We start from the raw sequence: 23,217 nt of genomic DNA on the forward strand, positions 1-23,217 counted from the left end.
TTTTGTCTGTGGGGATGGATACTGTTTTTCATCTTAACTCCTTCAGCATTTTTGGGATCATTGTATTGCTAAGAATAGCTAAGTCATAAACAGTTCATCATCACACAATATTGCTTTTACTTTGTACATATTACATTTCCCTTTCCATCATCTCCTGCAAGTCTTTCCAGGTTTTATTTTTCCCCTGAGAGCATCCTGCTCACTATTTCTTATAACACCAGAGTGTTCCATCACAATCATAGCACAATTTTTTCAGCCATCTCCCAATTGATAGGCATCCATTCAATTTCCAATTCTTTGCCACCAGAAAAATAGCTGCTATAAATATTTTTGTACATATATGTCCTTTCCCTTTTTTAAGCTTTTTGGGGAAACAGACCTAGATCTGTTTACTATTACTAGTATTACTCGGTCAAAGGGTATACACAGCTTTATAGACTTTGGGATTAGGTACAAATTGTCTGCAGAATGGTTGAATAAGTTCACAACTACACTAAGACTACATTAATGTCTCATTTTTTCCCACATCCCCACCACCATTCAATTTCCTTTTATGTGCTATTAGCTAATCTAATAGGGATAGAATAGCACCTCAGAATTGTTTTAATTTACAAGTCTCCAATCAATAGTGAGTTAGAGTATTTTTTTTTCGTATGGCTATAGATAGGTTTGTTTATTTTATCTGTAAATGTTCATATCTTTTGGTCATGTATTAAATAAGAAATTATCCTTTTTTTTAATAAATTTGACACAGTTTTTGACACTAAGAAATGAGGCCTTTATGTGAGAAACTTGCTTTATTTTTTTCCCTGCAGTGCTAAGTGTATTTTACTCCATCATGCCCCCCCACAATTTATTCTATTCTCTCTATCCTTTCATCCTGTCTAACTTCACAAATGTTTTGCTTTGGAATACCCTCTCCGACAATCTACCCCTTGTCTCATACCCTTCTCCTTCTTTCTTGTAGAGTAAGATAGATTTCTATATCCAATTTAGTGTGTTTGTGATGCCCTCTTAGAACCAGTTCCAATGGGAGTAAACTTCATCCACTGCTCCTAAATTTCCCCTTCCCTTGCACTCTAAAAGCTTTATGTTGCCTCTTTTATGAGATAATTTATCCAATTCTCTCACTCCCTTTCCCTTTCTCTCAATGAATTCCTCTCTTATTACTTAATATGAATTTTTTAAATACCAATCCTTCATATTTAAATCATACCTCTATCTTTTATCTCTATATACTCCTTCCTGTCCTAATAATGTGAAAATTCTTATGAGTTACTAGTATCATCTTCCTATGTAGGAATATAAACATTTTAACTATATGAAGTCCTTTATGATTTCTCTTTCCTGTTTACATTTAGATGCTTGTTTTAAGTCTTATATTTGATGGTCAAATTTTCTATTCAGCTCTGGTCTTTACATCAATAATGCTTGAAAGTCCTCAGTTTCTTTGAATGTAAATTTTCCCCCTGGAGGTTTATACTTCTTGGTTGTAATCCTAATTCCTTTGCCCTCTGGACCTGCTCATCTTTATCTAAAATATTTCTACCCACAAGCAGCCAGTTATTTATGCAATAGTACTCAAGGAAAATTTCTTTCTTTTCTTCTCAGAGTATGATGCCTGGATGGAAAAATGATCAATCTTAATGAAACTACAGGGAGCCAGGTGACTGAATTTATTCTCATGGGCATCACAAACCGTCCTGAACTGCAGGGTCCCCTCTTTATTTTGTTTTTCCTCAACTATATGGCCATAGTTGTGGGGAACCTGGGCCTTATCATCTTAATGAGTGTTGATTCCCACCTCCAAACCCCCATGTACTTTTTTCTCAGACATCTGGCATTTGTTGATCTTGGCTATTCCACAGCTGTTGGGCCAAAAATGCTAGTTGGATTCATGGAGGAGAAAAATATCATTTCTCATAATGGATGTGCAATACAGTTAGTTTTCTTTCTGATATTTATTGCAAATGAACTTTTTATCCTGTCAGCCATGGCTTATGACCGCTATGTGGCTATCTGTAAGCCCCTCCTCTACATGGCCATAATGTCAGACAGGGTATGTTGGCTCTTGGTGATTATTTCATACTTCTATAACATCATAGTAACTTTATTGATCACAATAAAGCTTTTTAAATCATCTTTCTGTAAATCAAATGTAATAAGACACTTCTTCTGTGACAGTCTCCCACTGTTGTCCCTTACATGCTCAGACATCAGTGATATTGAAATAATCATTATGATTTTTGCTGGATTTAATCTGGTTTCTTCCCTCATGATTATCCTTGTCTCCTATATGTTCATTCTTGTGACCATCCTCAGGATGAACTCTGCTGAGGGCAAGCACAAAGCCTTCTCCACCTGTGGTTCTCATGTCACTGGGGTGGTTATATTCTATGGGACACTTCTTTTCATGTACCTGCAGCCCCAATCTAGTCATTCCTTTGACTCGGACAAGATGGCCTCTGTGTTTTACACTCTGGTAATCCCCATGCTCAACCCTCTGATATACAGTTTGAGGAACAAGGAGGTGAAAGGTGCCTTAAAGAGGCTTTTAAAAAAATCACATAAGCCTTCTCTTTAAGGCCCAATGTAGTGTATGAATCCATTGCATTATTAGAAGCAAGTAAATATGTGCTAGATTTTTTCAACTTCTCCCTGATTCTTCTCTTATCTTTTTGAGAAAAAAAAATATTTCACTTAATGTGCAGTCAGAGAATGATTTTTGATTAGTTATTAGGTTTTTTTAAAAGAAGTCAACCTCCAATAAATCCTAGTTTGGTGGACTATTTAATTAAAGGGGCCTCTTAGAGGAGCAATACAAAATATCTCTATAAAACAATCTATTTCATTATATACCACAACAGGCAATAATCTCATTCTGTTTTAAGTTTCCTTGCCTGGAAAATCAATTAACTAGTATTTAGAAAATGCTGGTGCCAGGTATTATTCTAGACATTGGGCCTACACAAATAAATTAAAAACAAATAGTTCTTCCCATAAATGACTTCCATTTTATTAATGAAAATAGTATGGACAAGACAGCCCCACTGTCCAACAGGGCAGTCAAACTCCCTTGGAATGTCTCCTATTGTTAAGAAGTTTCTCCCTATCACAGCCTAAATTTCTGCTCTATGGCTCCCAGCCAAAATTCCTTGTCTTCTCTGAGAAATATGATAAGTTAATTCTCTCTTCTTTATAATAATTACTCAAACTCATGAAGAAAAGTTTCATTTCCTGCCCCTGCTTCAGTCCGAGATTTTTTTTTTCATTTTTGTGCTTGGATGGAAATAACAGTGTGTTATACTGTGGATCTCAAAAATCCTAGGGTAGATTTAATTTTTGGAAGCTTAAAATAAATCAGATTTTGGGACATTCTGTATAGTTGGAGAAACGGCATTTATAGTTAGAGAACCATGATTTAAATAAAAATTCTATCACATTTGACCTGAGATATTCTGGGCAATAAGTTTATCTTCTCTGACTTCCACTAATCTATAAAATTGGAGAGATGATGATATAAATTTTAAGTGCAATTTCAGTTAAAATTGTATGGTGTCATGAACCTATTTATTGTACTGACAGTATAGAGCTTTACCAGTTCTCACAAATCATATTCTTTTTTAAAAAAAAATCATTTTAAACAACTACAGAATGAGAAAAGAGAAGAATATCACCATGCAATTAAAATGATAAGAGAGGATCCAATATAAAACCACAAATTCCCATTTCAAGAAAACCAGTATAATAAATACCAAACATTGTTTCCAAAGCTACCCAACTTCTTTACTTGGCTTCTTCTTAGACTTCTGTTTGTTCTCTGTTGTGCACTTTTTACTTTATCCCTCCCTCTTTGACCAAAAAAGGCTACTATTAAATGCCTAGATAGAGAGATAGGTAGATGGATATAAACAAACATAAATGTACAAACATACACTCTCACACACGTATATAAAACTTAACTATACATACTTTTACTTGGCATATCTTTCTCTGAAGGTGGACAGAATTTTCCTTCATAGGAAGGAAAGTCTTTTCCATTGCTTTCCATTCCATTCCATTCTTTCCAATTCTTTTCATGTTTTTAAAAATAACCAGTTCATAATTTCCTAAACCACAGTAATATTCTTACCCAATCACATCCTATCTGAGAGATTGTCTTTGATTTTTTTTTCTTTCTTTATTTCTTCTATTCTTGGTTACATTGCCTTTATTATTACCAGGAAAATTTTAATTTAAAATATTTCAAATTATCAATTTTATACTTTAACAATGACCTCACCTTATAATGTAAGGTCTGATATTGCTGAATCTTTTTTCAGTACATCTTTTTACTCTGATTTCTTCAACATTCCTAACTTTTGTTCTTTCAAATAAACTTTGTTATTATTTTTTTTCTAACTCAAAAGATAATTTTAGTAATTTAATTGGACTGACATTGAATAAGTAGATTAGAAAGGTAAAATTATAATTTTCATTATATTGGCTTTATCTAGTCATGAACAATAAATAACACTTAAATTATTTAGATCTGATTTTACTTGTATAAAAAGTGTTTTTTTTTTTAATTTATGTTAATATAGTTACTATGTCTATTTTTGGAAGGTATACTCTCAGGCATTTTATATTGCCTAATTATTTTATATGTTCTAAAATCATATTGTATAATATTATTAAAACAGTATAGATTCCCTATTTTTCTTTTTTGCTTGTCTATTTTAGCTTTAACTTTCTCTGAGATCATGATTACTATACCTTCTTTTAAAAAGTAATAAATTCTTCTCTTCCCCTTTACTTTATCTTTGTGTGTATATCTCATTTTATGTGTTTCTGAAAGCAACATATTGTTGATTTTTAATTTTTTATCATTTTTATTTTCTGTGTAAATTCATACCATTCACATTCTAAGTTACGACTCTTGTATTTTTTCCTTCCTATTTTTCTTCTCTATCCTTCTGACCCTATTTACCCTATCTCTCCTCATTCCACTGCTTTACTTCTACCTAGTACCTTGCCCTCTTATTTTTTTTTTCTAAATTTGGAAGACTTGAATATCCTTATAGATACATATGATGTTCCTATTTAACCTATGCCCAATGATAGTTATATGTCAGCACTACCTGCTTTTTCCCCTATTAGCATCTCTGTATAATTGTTTTGCATTTTATGCAGAAGATAAGAACTCATTTTTTGTCTCTTCCTGCACAGCTTTTATTTTTAAGAATCACCTCATCATACACAGTTCAGTCCAAGCCTTTCTTTCAAACTGCCCAAATAATGCTGACAGTCATAAGAATACTGATATATTCACATATAAGAAATAAACCATTTGACCTTATTGAATCCCTTATAATTGGTCTTTAATGTTTATCTTATATTTCTTTTAGATCTTATATGTCAAATTTCCCCTTTTGTTGTGTTGTTTTTTTTCCAGAAATACATGAAAGTCTCTCCATTCATTTAATGCTCATTTATTTTGTCTTTTTTTGTCTTTTTTTTTTTTTTTGGAAGGCAGGGCAATTGGGGCTAAGTGATTTGCCAAAGGTCACACAGTTAGAAAGTGTTAAGTGTCTGAGGCCGAATTTGAACTCATGTCCTCCTGAGTCCAGGACCGGTACGCTATTCAAAGAATGTCCTAACTGCCCACACTTATTTTTTTTCATTCAGGATTATGCTTAATTTTGTTAGGTAAGTTACCCTTGATCGTAACACCACCTTTTTTGTATATATTGTTCTAAGATCTACAATCATTCAAAGTCATTGCTGCTAGGTCTTAGGTAATCCATTTTTAGCTACATGAAATTGTTTTTTTTTTTTCTTTTTCGATTGCAATATTTTGTCCTTAACTTGGGAGTTTTGGAACTTGGTTATGGTATTCCTGTAAGTTTCCCTCTTTGGATCTCTTTCAGGTCTCATGTCATACTGTTTTGTCTCTTCAGTATTATTGTTTCCTCTCATTGTTTAACAAAGAGTTTATTAAAGTTCATCCTGAGCACTATTGCCCAAAATTAAATATAATGATCCAAATGTGGACTGGTCAAGGCAGAATGTAACCGCAATGACACATCCTATGCCTGGATGTCATATCTATTTAATGGAGATTGTGTTACCTTCATTAGTTGATATATAATACTCTGTACTCATACTGGAGTTGGAATACATTAAAAGCTTCATGTTTTCTTCAAAGGAATGCCATATACATATATGTGTGTTTCCTATTGTTCAGCCCTGAAGCTTTTTTTAACCAAACCAAATATAAATCTTTTCATTTGTCCCACTGGAATTTTTTTATGTTGTTAATCTCATCTTTATGTATATCAGGTTTAGGAAGTGCTAGGAGAAAGTCCTTGACTTATATGGGAAAGAGCCCCAGAAGGCAGGACGTCCCAGGAGGTTTTATTGACTGATTAAGGAAGAAGGTGCTTGGTTGCTGCATCTAATTGTCTTGAATTTTCTCTTGCATCTTCTTCTAACTCCCACCTCAGAAGAAGATGTGAAGTTCTACTTCTTCTACAGCTTTCTTCCATGGAAAAGGACTTGGAGAAAAGTTTGAACTGGTGCTCTGGGGAGGGAACTAGACATACTAGGATGCATTGTAGAAATCCAAGATGAGGGATAGCACTAGTAAGTTATCTAGTGATTTCTGTGTGAAATGTATTAAAAATAAATGACTGACAATTGTCTTTTTCTCAGTAATGTGCTTTTCTTTGGGGTTAGTGCTACACAAAAATCTATCAATAAAGATTTTCCTTGGGCTGATAGGACAATAAAATTATTTATGAGCAAGAATTCTATTACTACAATGTTTAAAAGCATAGACTTTTCATAATGACATGGACAATTCTCCAGGATCATTTTTAATAATATATTCTAAGGAGCTGATAACTTTGTTTCCCGTGAACAACACATTCTAACCTTCCCTCAAACCCATGAGTTAAAGTAGCTTCAGAGGATACTGTCTCTCAATGGTAACTTTATAATGACAAAGTGGTCTTAGTTGGGGGTTGCTTTCTTTTATTTTATCTTAATTCTCTTAAGTTTTTACTTAAACAGAATATTTCAAAGTAGAGAGAAAAATAGCTAAAATTATTACTTTAAGCACATTTTAAAACAGCTCTCAGAACATAAAATGAATAATGATGTGTTGAGCTCAACACATCAGCGTATTAACAGCGTATTAATACACACTAGCGTATTAACATTTGGCACAAGGGAGTAGCTAGGTGGCGGAATGAGTAAGAGGGTTGGCCCTAGAGTTGGGAGGACCCGGGATTGGTTCTGGACTCAGATACTTAACACCCACAAAAAACAAACACACAAACAAACAAAAACTGGCTGTGTAACCTTGAGCAAGTGACTTAACCCCAATTGCTTTTGAAAACAAACAAACAAAAAAAAACATTTGACACAAGGTTGGAAGCAAATCTTCCTGATTATAAATTCACCATTCTATATTTTACTTTTTATATTAGGTTGGCTCTCAACTCAGGGAAATCTAATTACTCACTATTATCATCCTCCTCCTCACCATAATGACTATCATAATTTATCATTATCAATGTTATTTTTTTCTCTTCCTCTTCTCCATGATTTGCATCATCATCAACAAATATACATTTCCCTAAACATTACTCTTATATTCATCTACTGGATCAGGAACTGTGGTCCACACACAGAAATATCAAGGTCAGTGCTGTAAAATTTTTAAAGTATTCATGAATATTCATGAAACTCATATTTAAAATGAATTTGAATTGTATATGCTCCTGGGAAACCTGAGAATCTAGAATCAAAGAGAAAACAGAAGCATGCACATATTTGGAAATCTACATAAAGCCAACAGGTGATCAATAAATATTTAATAAATACCTACTATGCTCCAAAAACTCAGTTAAATTCCAAGAATAACAAGACAAGAATCTGTGACCTCAAAGAGTTGACAATCTAATGGTATAGACCAGGGATGGGGAACCTGTAGCCTCATGGGCACCTTTAGCTTTCTAAGTCTTTGAGTGTGGCCTTTTAATTGAGTCCCAGTTTGGGAGAAAACAATTATTTTGTTAAGGAGATTTGTTCTGTGAAGTTTGGATTCACTCAAAGGGACACACTTGAGGGACTAGAGGGCCACATGTGTCCTTCAGGCTACAGGTTCCCCATCCCTGGTGTAGACCAATGAACAGACATATAGAATGATAGCTATATCTAGGAAAAATAGGAAATAATTATCAAAGTGAAAACACTTGAATGAAGAGGGGTGGAAAGCTTCATATCTAAGGTAGACTTTTAATTGGAAGTTAAAGGAAGTCAGTAAGGTCAGTAAGCAGATAAGAGAAGGAAGAATGTTCTAGACAGAAGGGAAGTTGTGAGAGAATTCTCAGAGCTGAGAGATGGAGTGTCTTTTTTGTGGATCAGCCAGTAGGTCAGTGTCCTGGAGTTGAAGAGTATCAAGGAACGAATTTTAAAAGACTGAAAAGGTAGGAGGGGCTTAAGCCACAAAGGATTTGAGAGATACTAGAAAAAAATTGTACTGACAAAAGGAAAAATCAGCTCCCAGAATAGAGACCCCCAAAATCAATTTGTATGAATTAATGAAAGCATAATCTTTACACATTTACTCTACACAAAATGCTGCTAAGCATTTGAGACACCAATAGGAATGGAAGACATACCATGCTGTCAAAGTGTTAACATCTCAATAGGTGGGGACAATACATAAATAGTTGTAATGATAATGGGAATCTGAAGATCTTTCCTGTCCCTTGGCCCCTTGATAGGCTTAAGTGACTCTGAGAACCTTCCCTGATTTGAAAAGCTACTCTGCCCCCTAATAGGCTCAATCTGGTAATATAGAGCCTGTGGCAGGAGGCTTTTTTTTCAGGAATGCAAACTCCTTGATGCTTTGTGATTGGGCAGTGGGTCAAGAGGGTTGTGACATTATCTGACCCAGAAGAAGGCTATATATACCCTGATGTGAAGTTTCACTTTGGGGCTCACTTATGGGAGAAGTTGTGTGATTTGGCCAGATGAGACTCTGGGCAGCCATTGAGCCCGCCAGGTTTGAAGGCCCAGATGTTGCTGTTTCCCTCTCTGGTAACTAACTAGGTATGGTTATAATGGTCAGACAGCTGGAAGCTTTGTAACTTCTGCTTGTATCCTCTAAGTTCAGGGTGCTGACTTTTTCCGCTGAACTAGGTAAATGATATATGTTTGTTATTAATATTAATATTATTATATTCTATATAATATATTAATAAATATATAATTATATGATGTTGTGATATTAATTATATTAATATTATAATATTAATAAATAATATTAATAAAATATTACTTATTAAAGTAAGATTGTTAACCCATTTTGAGTTGCTTTCCTTTGGAAAAGCAGATCCAAGAACCTGTGCTGGCAGCCATGCTGGGTGTGCTAGAGTGATTGCTGCTACAATAGTGTTTCAGCTATTGGCCCTGTTGTTGTTTTTTTCCTTTGTTCTCTCAGAGGTTCGTGACAATGAGGAGGTGATGCCATCACATGCAAGTGAATTGGATTTAAGTGAGAGAGTGATGTGCAAAATCACCAACTTCAAGTTCTCCTCTGGAGCTATGGGTCCAGTTGCCAGATATGGATCTGGAAAACTGGAGATGTCCCACAATGCAGTAGGGCACCTTGGACTTTTCAAACTAAGGTCTTTAACAGGACTCAGTTTGACTGAGACTGCCCATTCAGTGATTAAGGCTTAATAAAAAAAATCAGGCAAAGAATGACCTCTTTAAAAAAATAGATCAGGGAGGTGAATATCCTAATGGCTTCTCACAGAAACAGAAACAATTATTATTTACATTCATTTTTAACCAATCAGGTCCAAACAGTGACCAAATAGGGATTGGTTTAGTACCAGAATGATATAGGGTTAAACCTGGTCTTTAAGAGAAAAAAAATGAAAACAAGTGAAAATATATTCAGAGATTAAATTTTACATTCCTCATGGAGAGAAAAGAATGGAAGGAAGGAAGGAAGAAAGAAAGGAAGAAATAAGAAAGAATGAAGGAAGGAAGGGATGAAGGAAGAAAGAAAGAAAGAAAGAAAGAAAGAAAGAAAGAAAGAAAGAAAGAAAGAAAGAAAGAAAGAAAGAAAGAAAGAAAGAAAGAAAGAAAGAAAGAAAGAAAGAAAGGAAGGAAGAAAGGAAGGAAGGAAGGAAGGAAGGAAGGAAGGAAGGAAGGAAGGAAGGAAGGAAGGAAGGAAGGAAAAAAAGAAAGAAAGGAAAGAAGGAAGAGAGAGGAAGAAAGGAAGAAAGAAAGAAGCAAGGAAGGAAAAAAGAAGGAAGGAAGGAAGGAGGGAAAATGAAAGGAAGAAAGGAAGGAAAGAAGGCAGGAATGAATAGTGGAAGAAAAAGAGACAGAAGGGAGAGAGGAAATAAGTATATATTAAGCACCTACTTGGCTTATGGTCCTCAAAGTAAAGTAGCAAAGTATATAAAAATGGATGCTCTTTCACGTCATTTTTTTTTAATGAGCAATCAGGGTTAAGTAACTTGCTCAAGGTTGCACTGCCAGGTGTTTCTGGGTGGGTGCTAAGTGTCAAGGGGCCTGCATTCGATCCCCAGGTCATCCTGATACTGGAGCCAGTGCTCTTACTCGCTGAGCCACCTGGCCGCCCCTTTTAATGTCATTTTCATGTCTCTTTCTTTGAATGAACCATATCTTGAAAACTTTTGGTAGTGGATAAATTTCATCTCTGGCTCAATAAGGGTGGCTACAGAACATAGTGAAGAAAAATCCAGATTATATCTCTAAGGAGCTGTTTCTTGGGATGGGATGGTAGTGGATAGTGGTAAACAAAAAACATGGCTGGTTCCGAGGTGTTGCTTCAACTTCCAGAGCTCTTTGATTTTTGTATTCATTGCTGAGAGGTGGTTCTCTTGCTAATGGTCATGAGAAGTACTGTCCATTCTCCATAGTAACTGATACCCTCAAATATGATTTCATGGATCAGGCTTGAAACAGGGCTAGTTGTCTGTCTACCAGGTCAGAAAATAATATTTGAGACATAGACAAAGCCTGCCTAACTCAAAATATCTTCCCGACATTTAGGAACAATGCTTACATTACTAACTAGCCAGGATTGACCATTCTAGTACTGAGCCTAAGTGGTTCTCACTGAGTCATGCCAGTGAAGTTGGGGACTCTAGCATGAAGCATCTACCTGATTTGGTCACATGGTATTAATAGGAAAACACTACCATGTTCAGGGCTAATACAATTGGAGCTTCCCCCAAGTTCATATGTGTATATTTGTTTACAGGTATACATAGATAGAGGTCACAGGACCAATTTAACAGGAAGGGATGATACTTAAAAGGTGAAATTAAGAGGTGAGAATAGTGTGATAAGAGGATATGGGGAGAGACAGATTGGGGTAAACTATCTCATACAGAAGAGGCAAGAGGAAATGGTTGCAATGGAGGGGAAGAATAGGAAGGCAGGGGGGAATTGGTCAACCTTATTCTCATTGAATTTGGCTTGAGGAGGGAGTGAAATACACACTAAATAGGGCATCTCACCCTCCAGGAGAGTAGGGGGAGAGTGGGATGAGAGGGGGTATGATGGAGGGGAGGGCAGGCTTGGGGGAGGGAAGTTGGAAGCACCCACTTTTGAAAAGGGACGGGATCAAAGTAGAGAATAGAACAAGTGGGAGGTGGGAAAGGAGGGAGGGAAATATAGTCAGTCTTTTACAATATATCTACTATGCTAATGTTTTGCATTAGCCACACATGGAGAACCTATACTGAACTGCTTGTCTTCCCAGTAGGGGTGGGTGACAATGAAGGAAGGGAATGAATCTGGAATTGAAAGTTTTAAAATCAAATATTCAAATATATATGTATATATGTGTATGCATATATATTACTATTATTAATACCATCTTACATGTAATTGGGAAATAAGATATACAGGCACTGAGGCATAGAGACCCACTAGAAAAGTTGAAATGAGTATGGGAGAAAATATGGGAGAGAACAGGTTGGAGGAGGGGATATCCTGTGGGACTGCTCTTTTGCAGAGGTGGGTAGGGGAAAAACGGGAAGAAAATTTGTAACTCAAAATCTGGTGTAAATGAATGATGTATATCAGAAGTTAATAAAGCATTTAAAAAAAAAGAAAAGAAAATGTACCCAACTTGTTATTCAAAATGTTGCAACTGAAGCAAAGCAGAGGAACAATTATTGTAGTTATGGGAGATGGAACTGCCGGGTTTCCTCGAGATCATTATGATGATATACCAATGTGAGGGAAATATGTACCTGTAATTCTATGAATGGTGCAGCACAAAAATCTGAAATTCTCTTGTTATCATGCACAGTGGCATCAAAGAATATCATATCCACAGAAAATTTCCTTCAGAGCAGAAGAGACAATATCAGCCATGGGATGAGTTACAGCACAGTGATGATAATGAATCATCTCTGCTCAATTTCTAACAATTTCAAAATGGCAACATCTTCATGATTCACACATGCATCTGGTACAAAACACCATGTCTGACCCAAAAATTATCAAGGACAAATTAAAGACATGTGCTTAAAGAGAACTCAAAATCTAAAGTCAATGTTCATTGGCAAATACACATTTGAGAAATTAATAGTTTCAAATACCTTTAAATTAGTAAATTTAACAAAGGTTTATCTGCAAAAGTATTCTTTACCATATATAGAGTGCAGTGCAATTTTGTGTAATGAAAAAACAATCCTAGCTATATTTTTGTTTATTTGTTTGTTTGTTTTGCCTAGAGAGGCATCACTGGTGTTCTGAGACCAAGTTAGTTTTAGAGAAGCAGGTCATATTTGAGGATATAATTATCAGTAAGATGGCCACCACTGTAATCTAGGAATCATTCTCGTGTTAGGAGATCATCTGCATTGGTATTGGAGGTGATAGACAGGAGGTTCTTTGTTCTTGTAATCTAATCAACAGGGAGTGGAAAAGAAAGGTGTATGTGAAATATTCATCATGTTTCCATGGAGTCAAAATCATCCACTACTAGTTAAAAATATTGCAAATTCATTCTACATAAGCAATAAGCCAGGAAAATTAAAACTGATTGCTCCCTGTTGAATAATTCAGATAAGATACATTTCTTGAATAAGTACTTTTGTTGAAAAAGAACAACCTACTGGGAGCACTACAGAGAAGTTTGTAAGAAATTAGGTGTAGACTAATCTTACACAGGGGCAGTGAGGTGACACAGAGGCTAGAGCACCAGCCCAGTGGTGCTCATTCAGCCCAAGAGCTTAACAGCTGTGAGACCTTGTTGATTTTTTTCAACCTTTTAATGTGTGCCTTAGTTTTCTTATGTGTGAAGAATGGACAATTGTAGTTATCTATGTATCTATGAGTGCTAATTTACTGTTAAATCTACAATGAGAAAAAAATGTTGTTAAATAAATTTCAAAGCAGAATTGTAGTCAGTGCTTGGCAACCATTCAGTCATTATCAAAACACTATGCTTCCCAATACCATAAGTCAGAAAGCAATATTACCGTTGCTATCAAGCTTTTCTAATGAAGCTTCAGGGAACTGATGCTTTAATACATATGGGCACATTTTTACAGGAAATGAGTTTTATGGTTAGGACAACAGAAAGTCTTAGGACTCTTTCATGTTAAACTTTAATATTTTTCTAATGATTGGAATTTTAATGAGTTTAAAAACATTAAACTTTTGTTTTAATTATTATTATCTGGGGAAAAAAGGATATCAATACATAAAATGAAACCAATGCTTTTTGGCAGCTTTCATCTTTGTCTTCAGGGTTTTTTTTTGTTTGTTTTGTTTTCATTTCTCTCCTTTATTACTTTTTTTAGATTGTTTGCCCTGTCTCCTTTTTGATAAACTATTCCAATCCACAATTATTTAGTGGCAATTTATTAAGCAATTGCTATAAGGTGAATATTACAAGGTGATATCAAAACAGTCCTTACACTGAAGAAATTTGATTTCTACTGTGGGTAATCATCCTATGCATATTGCTGAGAAAGAGCAATGTCTTTAAGGGACAAAAGGCAGCCTGTAGCTATACACTAGGCACAAAATAAGCAAGAATACTGAAAAATGTGGAATTAAAATGAAGTCAGTGCCATGGCTTCTTCAGATATATGGTGCCATCTCTTCTTGGCCTCAAAGTCAACTTGATACCTGTTTCACCACAGTTTTTTCATAAGGTGTTTCTATGCTCTTCATCCTTCAGGATTCCCTTATAATACTTTGACCCACTGATTAGTTAAAATATAAGAAGACATACTCATGATATTATCTTGTCTCTTCACTTGGGGATAAGTAGTTTCATAATCCATGTTTTATTGTGTGAATAAAGCCACATCCACTTACCTCTTGGTGACATGATGTTGACATGTTATTCTATATTTGTACACACACATATATATACACATACACACATATATGTATATACACACACTGACATACACATATAAGCTGATAAAATTAAATTGTAATTGGATTGGGAAGTTATTAATCATCCTATCCAAAATATTTCCACAAAATAAATGCAAAATTATTGACTCAATAACATTCAAAGAAGACATTTCTTTCCTTTTCTGATTATGTTCCTGAGATGAAAGTAATGAATATATTGAATGAAAATTCAGGGAGCCAGGTGACTGAATTCGTTTTCATTCTCAAACCATCCTGAGCTTCAGTGTCTCCTCTTTGTTTTTATTTTTTTTTCTCAACTACATGGTCACAGCTGTGGGGAAACTGGGCCTGATCATCTTAACCAGAGTGGATTCCCACATCCAACCCCCATGCAGTTTTTTTTTCAGGTATCTGGAATATGGTGAACTTGGACATTCCATGGCTTTTGGGCCAAAAATGCTGATTAGTTTCATAGAGGATAAAAATATAATTTCCTATATGTGTAGTAAGGTTGTTTTTCTTTAGGATATCTATTGCCAGGGAACTTTTTTTTTCCTTATCAGTCATGGCCTATGACTGCTATGTGGCTATCTGTAAGCTCCTCCTCTATGAGGTCATCGTATCAGACATAGTATGTTGGATCTTAGTGGTTATCATATAACTCTATTACATCTTGGCGTATCTAATTATTACAACTAGACATTTAAATCATCTTTCTGTGAATCAAATATAGAAAGATATTTCTATTGTGACATTACATGCTCAGACACAAGTGTGACTAAACTAAACGTGACCTTTTCTGCATTTAATTTATTTTTTTCCCTCTTGATTATCTTTGTCACCTACATGCTCATTCTTCTGACCATCCTAAGGATGGACTCTTCTGAGGGAAGACACAAAACTTTCTCTACCTGTGGTTCTCACCTCACAGAGGTGGGGGTTTTCTATGGGATGCTTCTACTCATACCTGCAGCCCCAATCTAGTCATTCCTTTGACACAAACAAGATGGTCTCTGTCTTTGACACTCTTGTCATTCCCACAATTAACCCCTTGATATGCAGTTTGAGGAATAAAGAGAGAAAAACTGCATTGGTATAATTCTTTTTAAAAATGATGCAAGCATTCTCTTTAATGATCAATGTAAAGATGTTTGTTTTTTTTTTCGGTTGTTGTTTTTGTTTTTTCCCCCTATGGCATTATTAGAAGAAAAGAAGTTTTGGCTAGGTTTCATTTTCAACTACTTCTTGATTTTTCTCTCTTCATTTAGATAGAAACATTTCTTTTAACATGAAGTCAAAGGATGATATATATTAGATTTTTTATAAACCATCAGTAAATCCTAATTTAGTGGATAATTTAACTGAAGGAAACTACTAGAAGATTTAGTACAAAATATCAGTGTAAAATAAATTCATTTCATTGTATACTACACTAGTATACATCCTAACTTTGATTAGAGTTTTCTTCTGTGGGACAATCAATTAACAGCTATTTGGAAAATGCTGGTGCCAAGTACTGTGCAAGCCATTTGGCATATACAGATATATAAAAACAAATAGTTAATTGCCATCAATGCACTTACATTTTATTGAGGGAAATAACATTTACCCAAGAGCTACACTACCCAACACAGCAGCCGATCTTCTTTTAAATATCTCTTATTGTTAGGATGTTGATTCTTATAACCTCACTTTGCCATCTATGTCTTCTAGCCATTGTTTCTAGTTTTCTCTGCAAAGCAGATCAAGTTTATTTCCTTTTAAAATAATAATTATGCAAGTTCTTAAAGAAAACTTCCATCTCTTTCTCAGCATTTAGTCCTAGGTCTCTCATTCTTGCGCTATAATAGAAAAAAACACAGGGTTATACAGGATGTCCCAAAAATCTTAGTGCAAATTTAGTTTCTTAAACTTAAAACTAGTTAAGATTTTTGGTACATTTAGTACCCTTACAGGACATGGCTTCAAATGACTGGTCTATTACTACTCACTTGCATTATTTTGGGCAATAAGTCTATTATCTCTGCCTCACACCTATGTATAAAATGTGGGAGTTTGATTAAATTTAAGCTAATTCAAGACAAAGATGTATGAATCTATTAAGCTATTCTTTTGTGATAATGTAACACTTTCTATTGATCTTGACATGTCATGACTTGTCCTCTAAATATTTTTTTTCTTTATTTTGTTCATTTTGGAAATTACCAATTTCCACCCTGAACATCATCAACAAATTTTGAAATGATGGCCAAATGACTAGAACAGGATGTTTAGGAAAGGTGTTGGGCATAGTATTCATCCTCTCTCTACTTAGCATCAAAGTAAACTCGATAACTCCTTCCACACAATTCCTTCTGAAGCTGTTCTTATATTCTCTATCCTCCATTAGAATCCCACTGTGATATTTTGACCCACTGATTAGTTAAAATATATCTATAATATAATATATTGTCCTGTCCCATCACTTGAAATTCAGTAGTTACATAATTCAATATTTTGTAAAATAAAAACACATCATTTATCCTCTTTTCAAAAAAATGTTTAAATGATGTTATATGTGATGTGATATATCACATGATATAATGTGATATATCACATGATATAATGTGATATTTCAGTTCCAGTGAATTTACGACATGGCAACTAAATTGATAAAATATATTGTCATTGAATAGGAAAATTCCATCTCACATTCATCTTACACATTTCTACCTCTTCACTGCCTAGTTATCTAGGTAAACAGTATTCAAAGAAGGCTTCTTTCTTTACTTCTCAGATTATGTTCCTTAGATGAAAGAAATGATCAGTCTGAATGAAACTTCAGGGAACCAGGTGACTGAATTCATTCTCATGGGCCTCACAAAGCATCCTGAGCTACTGGTCCTCCTCTTTGTTGCATTTTTCCTTTAACCATGTGGCCACAGTTGTGGAGAATGTAGGCCTGATCATACTAACCAGTGTTGATCCCCACCTACATACCCCCATGCACTTTTTTCCTCAGGCATCTGGCATTTGCTGATCTTGGCTATTCCACAACTATTGGGCCAAAAATGCTGGTTACTTTCATAGAGGAGAAAAATATCATTTCTTATAATGGATGTGCAGTCCAGCTAGCTTTCTTTGCTGTATTTATCACCTGTGAACGTTTTTTTCCTATCAGCCATGGCATATGACCATTATATTGCTATCTGTAAGCCCCTCCGTTATATGATCATCATGTCAGAAAGAGTATGTTGGATCTTAGTGACTATCCCATACCTCTATAGCATCACAGTGTGCCTACAGATTTCAGTAAAACTTTTTAAATTGTCTTTCTGCAAATCAAATGTAGTAAGACATTTCTACTGTGATGGTCCTCCCCTATGTCTATTATATGCTCAGACGTAAGTGAGATTGAATTAATCATTATGACGTTTGCTGCATTTAATTTGATTTCCTCCCTCTTGATTATCCTTATGTCCTACATGCTCATTCTTATGACCATTCTCAGGATAAATGCTGCTAAGGGCAGACACAAAGCCTTCTCTACCTGTGGGTCTCACCTCACAGGGGTGGCTGTATTCTGTGGGACACTTCTCTTCAAGTACCTGAAACACCATTCTAGCCATTCCTTTAACATAAAAAAGATGGCCTCTGTCCCTTACACTCTGGTCATCCCTATGGTCAACCCTTTGATCTACAGCTTTAGGAACAAAGAAGTGAAAAGTGCCTTGAAAAGGTTTTTTTAAATAAATCCTGTAAACCCTCTCTTTAAGGCCCAATGTAGTATATGAGTGTACTGCATTATTAGAGAAAGTTTAATTGAAAGGATATATTAGACTATTAAGTAGAAAATATCTCTATAAAACATTATATTTCTTTATGTACTACAGTAGAGAATAGCCTAACTTTAAAGATTCCTTGCCTGGAAAAATCAATTGACAATCATTAAGAAAATCCTGGTGCTAGGTACTGTTCTATGCATTGACTTTACACAGGCAAATAAAATAATAGTTCTTACCATTAGTGAACTTAGATTTTATTAAGGAAAACAACATGTATATGAAAGGCATACTACCTGCCACAGTAGTCAATTTACTTTTGTATTTTTTCTCTTAAGAAGTTTTTCATTGTTATAACCTCAATACTCCCCTTTAAGTCTTAAGTGAACATTGTCACAAAGGTCCAAATGCGGTCTGTTCAAAGCGGAATGCAACCAAATTGTCACATACTATTTATTATAGGATACCATATGTGTATTAATAAAAATCATGTTTGCTTTTTAAGTTTATGTATAATACCCCAGACTCATATTGAAATTGTAAACCATTAAAAATTTAAGTTTTCTTCAAAAGAATGCCTAAATTATGTTTTTTCTATTATTCAATTGCTAATAATTTTTATAAAAACAAAATCAAATATGATTTTAAATCTGCTGCATTTCAATTTTTTATGCTTTTAGTCTCATCTTTATGCATATCAAGTTTAGGAACTGCTAAGAGAAAGTTCTTGGTTTGTACGGGGAAGGTAGAGGCAGGACCTCCTAGGAGGTTTTACTGGCTAATTAAGTAAGAAGTTTGCTTAGATACATTGTCTTGAATTTTCTCTTGCATCTTCTTCCAACATCCACTACAGAAGACGTGAAGTTCTACATTAGTCTCAACATGGCAGCCTCCTCTCCAGTCTTCTTCAATGAAAAAGAATTTGGAAAAGGTTTTGAACAGGTTGTGTGGAAAGGGATTTATACATACTAGCTTGAGGGCGGCTGCAGTGAGTGAAGTGCTTGCCCCGGAGTCAGGAGGACCCGGATTCGGTTTTGGCCCCAGACACTTAACACAAACACACAAAAACTAGCCGTGTAACCTCAAGCAAGTTACTTAACCCCAATTGTCCTACAGAAAGGCAAAAAAAAGAAAATACTGGCTTGAATATAGAAAGTCATGAGGAGAGAAAGCACTATGAAACTACCTAGTGATTTTAGTGTGAAATATGTTAAAATAAAGTGCTGATAATTGTGTTTTTCAAAGCAGTGTGTTTTTCTTCAGGATTACTCCTGCACAAAAATGTGCCAATACAAGATTACCCTTGATCTAATATGAAAGCAAAATTATCCATTAGTAAGTGTTTTATTACAACAATAATTAAGAACATAGATTTTCTATAACCATGGATGATTTCCAGGTTTCTGATCACTGATATTAAAAAAAAAATACCCATCTGGACTGATCCTCAAGCCCTGTGAGTTAAAACAGCTCCAATGAATACCTTCTCACAACTGCAATATAACAATGGTAAAGTTCTCTTGGAGGTTTGTTTTGCTTGGTCTTAATTTTCTTGTTTCCCCTTAAATAAATTATTTTAGAGTGCTGAGAATAATACCAAAGTGCTTTCATTACACACATTCTAAGATAGTTCTAACGATTGAAATGATGATAACTGCTGATATTTGTAGCATTCATATACTTTACTCTTTGGAGATTCAAAAAAAACTTTGTGAAGTAGATAAAATAAATATTTTTAATACCATTTAAAAGATGAAATACTTAACCTTGAAAATAAAGTGCTGAGTTTATCTAACCTATAAGCACTGGGTGCAAGGTTGGAAACAAGTTTTTCTGATTATTAGATCAACGCTGTATTTTATTTCTTACACTAGGTTACCTCTCAACTCAGGGAAATATAGTTAATCAATGGAATTATTATCATAACTACTATCATCATTTATCATCATTAATCTTCACCTTTTTCCTCCCCCTCCTCTTGAGTTTCAACATCATCCTCAAATACACATTTCCCCAGCATTACTCTTATGTTCATCCACTTGATCAGGTACTACAGTATGTGCACAGGAATCAGTGTCATATCATACTTAAAATATTCATAAAACTTAAATTAAAACTCTATAAGAAGTGAATATGCTGCTAGGAAGTATTGGGAGCTAGAATCATTCAAAGAAAAGCCAAAAGTAAATATGTATTTTGAAGTTTAAAATAACAATTGATTTATAAATATTTAATAAGCACCTACTATGTGTCATCATTCAGCTTAGTGATAGAGATATAAAAATATTAAAAAAGAAAGGAAATCCCTGCTCTGAAACAATTGACCATGTAAGATGGAGACAAAGTAGAAGCATATAGACAAAGCAATGTATGTATAGGATAAATTGGAAATAATTATCAGAGTCAAAACAGTTGAATTAAGAGGAATTAAGGAAGGCTTTTTATGGAAAGTAGCATTCTAATTGGAAGTTAAAGGAAGCCAGGTAGTTTAGAAGGCAGATAAGAGGAAGGACAAAGTTCCAGCCATGTGGGAATTTATGAGAGAATTCCCAGAGCTAAGAAATGGAATGTCTTGTTTGTGTATCAGGCAGTAGGTCAGTGTGACAGGATTGAAGAGTAGTAGGGAATACAGTTTAAGAAGGCTGGAAATGAAGGAGGGTGCAAAGTTATGAAGGGCTTTAGAGTTACTAGATCCAAAATATATTGACAAAAGGAAAGTTCAGTTACTGAAAGCGACATTGAGATCCCCAAATCAATTTGAATGAATTAATGAAAACATAATTTTTAAACATTTATTCCATACGAAGTTCTGGGCTAAATATCTGATAAACCAAAAGAAGTGGAAGCCAATCTGTAATTGCATGGAGCTAACATTTTAATAGGTGGAGAAAATAGACCCATTGATAACATGGTCTACCACCACTAACAAGTCTGGACCTGCCATTGTTGTACTGTATTGAATGTGCTTTTTCCTCTTCCCTCTGAGCCTTGCCATTGAAGTACAACCTCAAATACGAGCCCACTACCTGACTTGGTTCCTTGCCATTAACAGAAACACTCAACTATGCCCAGGGCATATATTTTGGGAGCCTCCTATTATTTCGATGTTTAAAACAGTTGGATTATACTACATACTAAAGATATTCTCACTATATTCAAGATTTCAGAATTTTATGTAAATATGTGGGTATATGTGTGTGTTTACACATAAATACGTTTATTTTTGTGTGTATATATATATATGAATACACATACATATGGATGCGCAAACACACACATATATTGTGCCTAACCATATTTAGTGGTTGTGAAGAAACACTGAGACATAAATTTTAATCTACAGTTCCAGATTAAAGCAAATCCATCATTATAAAAAAATCAGAGTGAGATGGAGTCTATATGGATTGAGGCCAGAATATTAACTTTATAGTCCATACAACATCTGAATAATGAGATAGGTCTTCCAAAACTACTCTTATTTTCTTTGAACTATTATCATATCTGGAAACTCAATGTCTTCTTAGAAGTATTAAGTTTGTCCCTCTTTGTAGATATTATGCAGGTTCCTCGTGGATGATCCACCATCTCCTCAAACTATCATAGATAGCCAATGACACTAGGAGCCTTGGCGTGGGGAAAAAATAGCAAGAAAATATGCTAATAAATTAGTGCTTAAATAGTTAGTTTAATAGTTATACAGAAGAGCAAACTTTATATTGAAATAGGATTCAATTTATACTTTAAAATATAGCTGGAACTGAAGCATATGAGAGGACCAATTATCCTGTTTGTAGGAGATGCAGCAGCCAGGATACTTTATAGCATGCTTTTCATACAGATAGTATGCCACTGTGAGGGAACGATACATGAAATCATATGAATGGTGTAGCACAAAAGCTGAAATTCATGTGGATTGTGGGCAGAAGCAAAAAGGAAACCATATGCCCATAAAATTACCTTCATGACTAGAGGTGCAAATATCTGTCATGGGATGACATATAGCACAGAAATGGTAATGAGTCATTTCTACCCAGTGTCTAACAATATCAAGCTGGAGTTATGTGCATGATTTCCCAACAGATCTGTGATAAAATAATTTTAGACAAAAAATTATTAATTATAAAATTAAAGATGTGTATCTGAAGAGAACTGACAATCTAAAGTCAAAGTTCAATGGAAAATACACACTTGAGAAATTAACACTTTCAAAATACCATTGAATTGGTAAAATTCACAACAGTTCATACACAAAAAGTTAACAATTCTAAACATATATAGAGCCCAATAGAAATTTGGGTAGCCCCCCCCAAAAAATTCTTACCATGGCTCCTCTTCCTCTCCCCTCTCCCACCAAGGAGGGCATCAGTGGTGTACTGAAACCAAACTGGTTTTGGAAGAGCAGGAATATTTGAGGAAGTAACCCTCAGTCAGGTAGTCACAGCAACAATCTAGGACTCATTCTATTGTGTAGATTATGTCCTCTACTGTTTGTATCTGTATGAGTGTCATTCAGTTGGAGGTAATAGGAAGCAGGATATTTGTTCCTGTAATGATTCCTCGTTTTTCTAGTGATATACAAATATTATTCAAAAATTCTAAAATTATAAGATATCATCGTGAAGAATTGGACTAAGTATGTGGGCTACACTGTTCAATAAATGTGATAAGAACTATAACATGGTTTAAAATTCAATCAAAAAAACCTACTGGGAGCAGTACAAAGCAATTTAGCAGAAATTAGGCGTAGTCCAACACAAAATACAAAGGTAGCTAGGTCACACAGAAGACACAGCACCAGCCTTCTGGTCACAAAGAGCTGATTTCAAATTCATCCTGAGAATGCTGATTTTCTGCAAGATCCAGGGCAAATCTTTTAATCTCTTCATCAATTTCCTTCTGTGTAAAATGGAAACAATAATAGCATCTACTTCCCAGAATTGTTCTGAGCATCTGTAAGGGTTATGGGATTTAAAGATCTCCCATGCCCCATGGACGTGCTGACATAGCAGAGCAAAAAAAAAAAAAAAAAAAA

General features: G+C 34.8%; 1 protein-coding gene and 1 pseudogene across 2 annotated transcripts; both read left to right on the forward strand.

Annotated features, from left to right (window-relative positions):
* Positions 1 to 1,633: 1,633 nt before the first annotated feature.
* On the forward strand, positions 1,634 to 6,553 carry LOC138163600 (olfactory receptor 8K1-like). Of its 2 annotated transcripts, XM_069091044.1 has the most exons (2): positions 1,634 to 2,550; positions 6,535 to 6,553. In XM_069091044.1, the coding sequence occupies exons 1-2, from the start codon at positions 1,634 to 1,636 to the stop codon at positions 6,551 to 6,553; spliced, it is 936 nt and encodes a 311-aa protein (XP_068947145.1). The 2 variants fall into 2 exon arrangements, with proteins under 2 accessions (XP_068947145.1, XP_068947144.1); XM_069091043.1 differs by lacking the exon at positions 6,535 to 6,553 and having other exon boundaries at positions 1,634 to 2,584.
* Positions 6,554 to 17,193: 10,640 nt separating this feature from the next.
* On the forward strand, positions 17,194 to 18,152 carry LOC138163601 (olfactory receptor 8K1-like; annotated as a pseudogene).
* The last annotated feature ends 5,065 nt before the right edge of the window (positions 18,153 to 23,217 follow it).

The sequence above is a fragment of the Petaurus breviceps genome, unplaced genomic scaffold (assembly GCF_028583685.1).
Source record: "Petaurus breviceps papuanus isolate PSGF00001 unplaced genomic scaffold, PetGlider_PUasm1.0 188, whole genome shotgun sequence".
NCBI lineage: Eukaryota > Metazoa > Chordata > Mammalia > Diprotodontia > Petauridae > Petaurus > Petaurus breviceps.

What these genes read in the sequence shown, in the direction of transcription:
- LOC138163600 (XM_069091043.1), top strand. Translation starts at nt 1,634, where the DNA reads ATGATCAATCTTAATGAAACTACAGGGAGCCAGGTGACTGAATTTATT.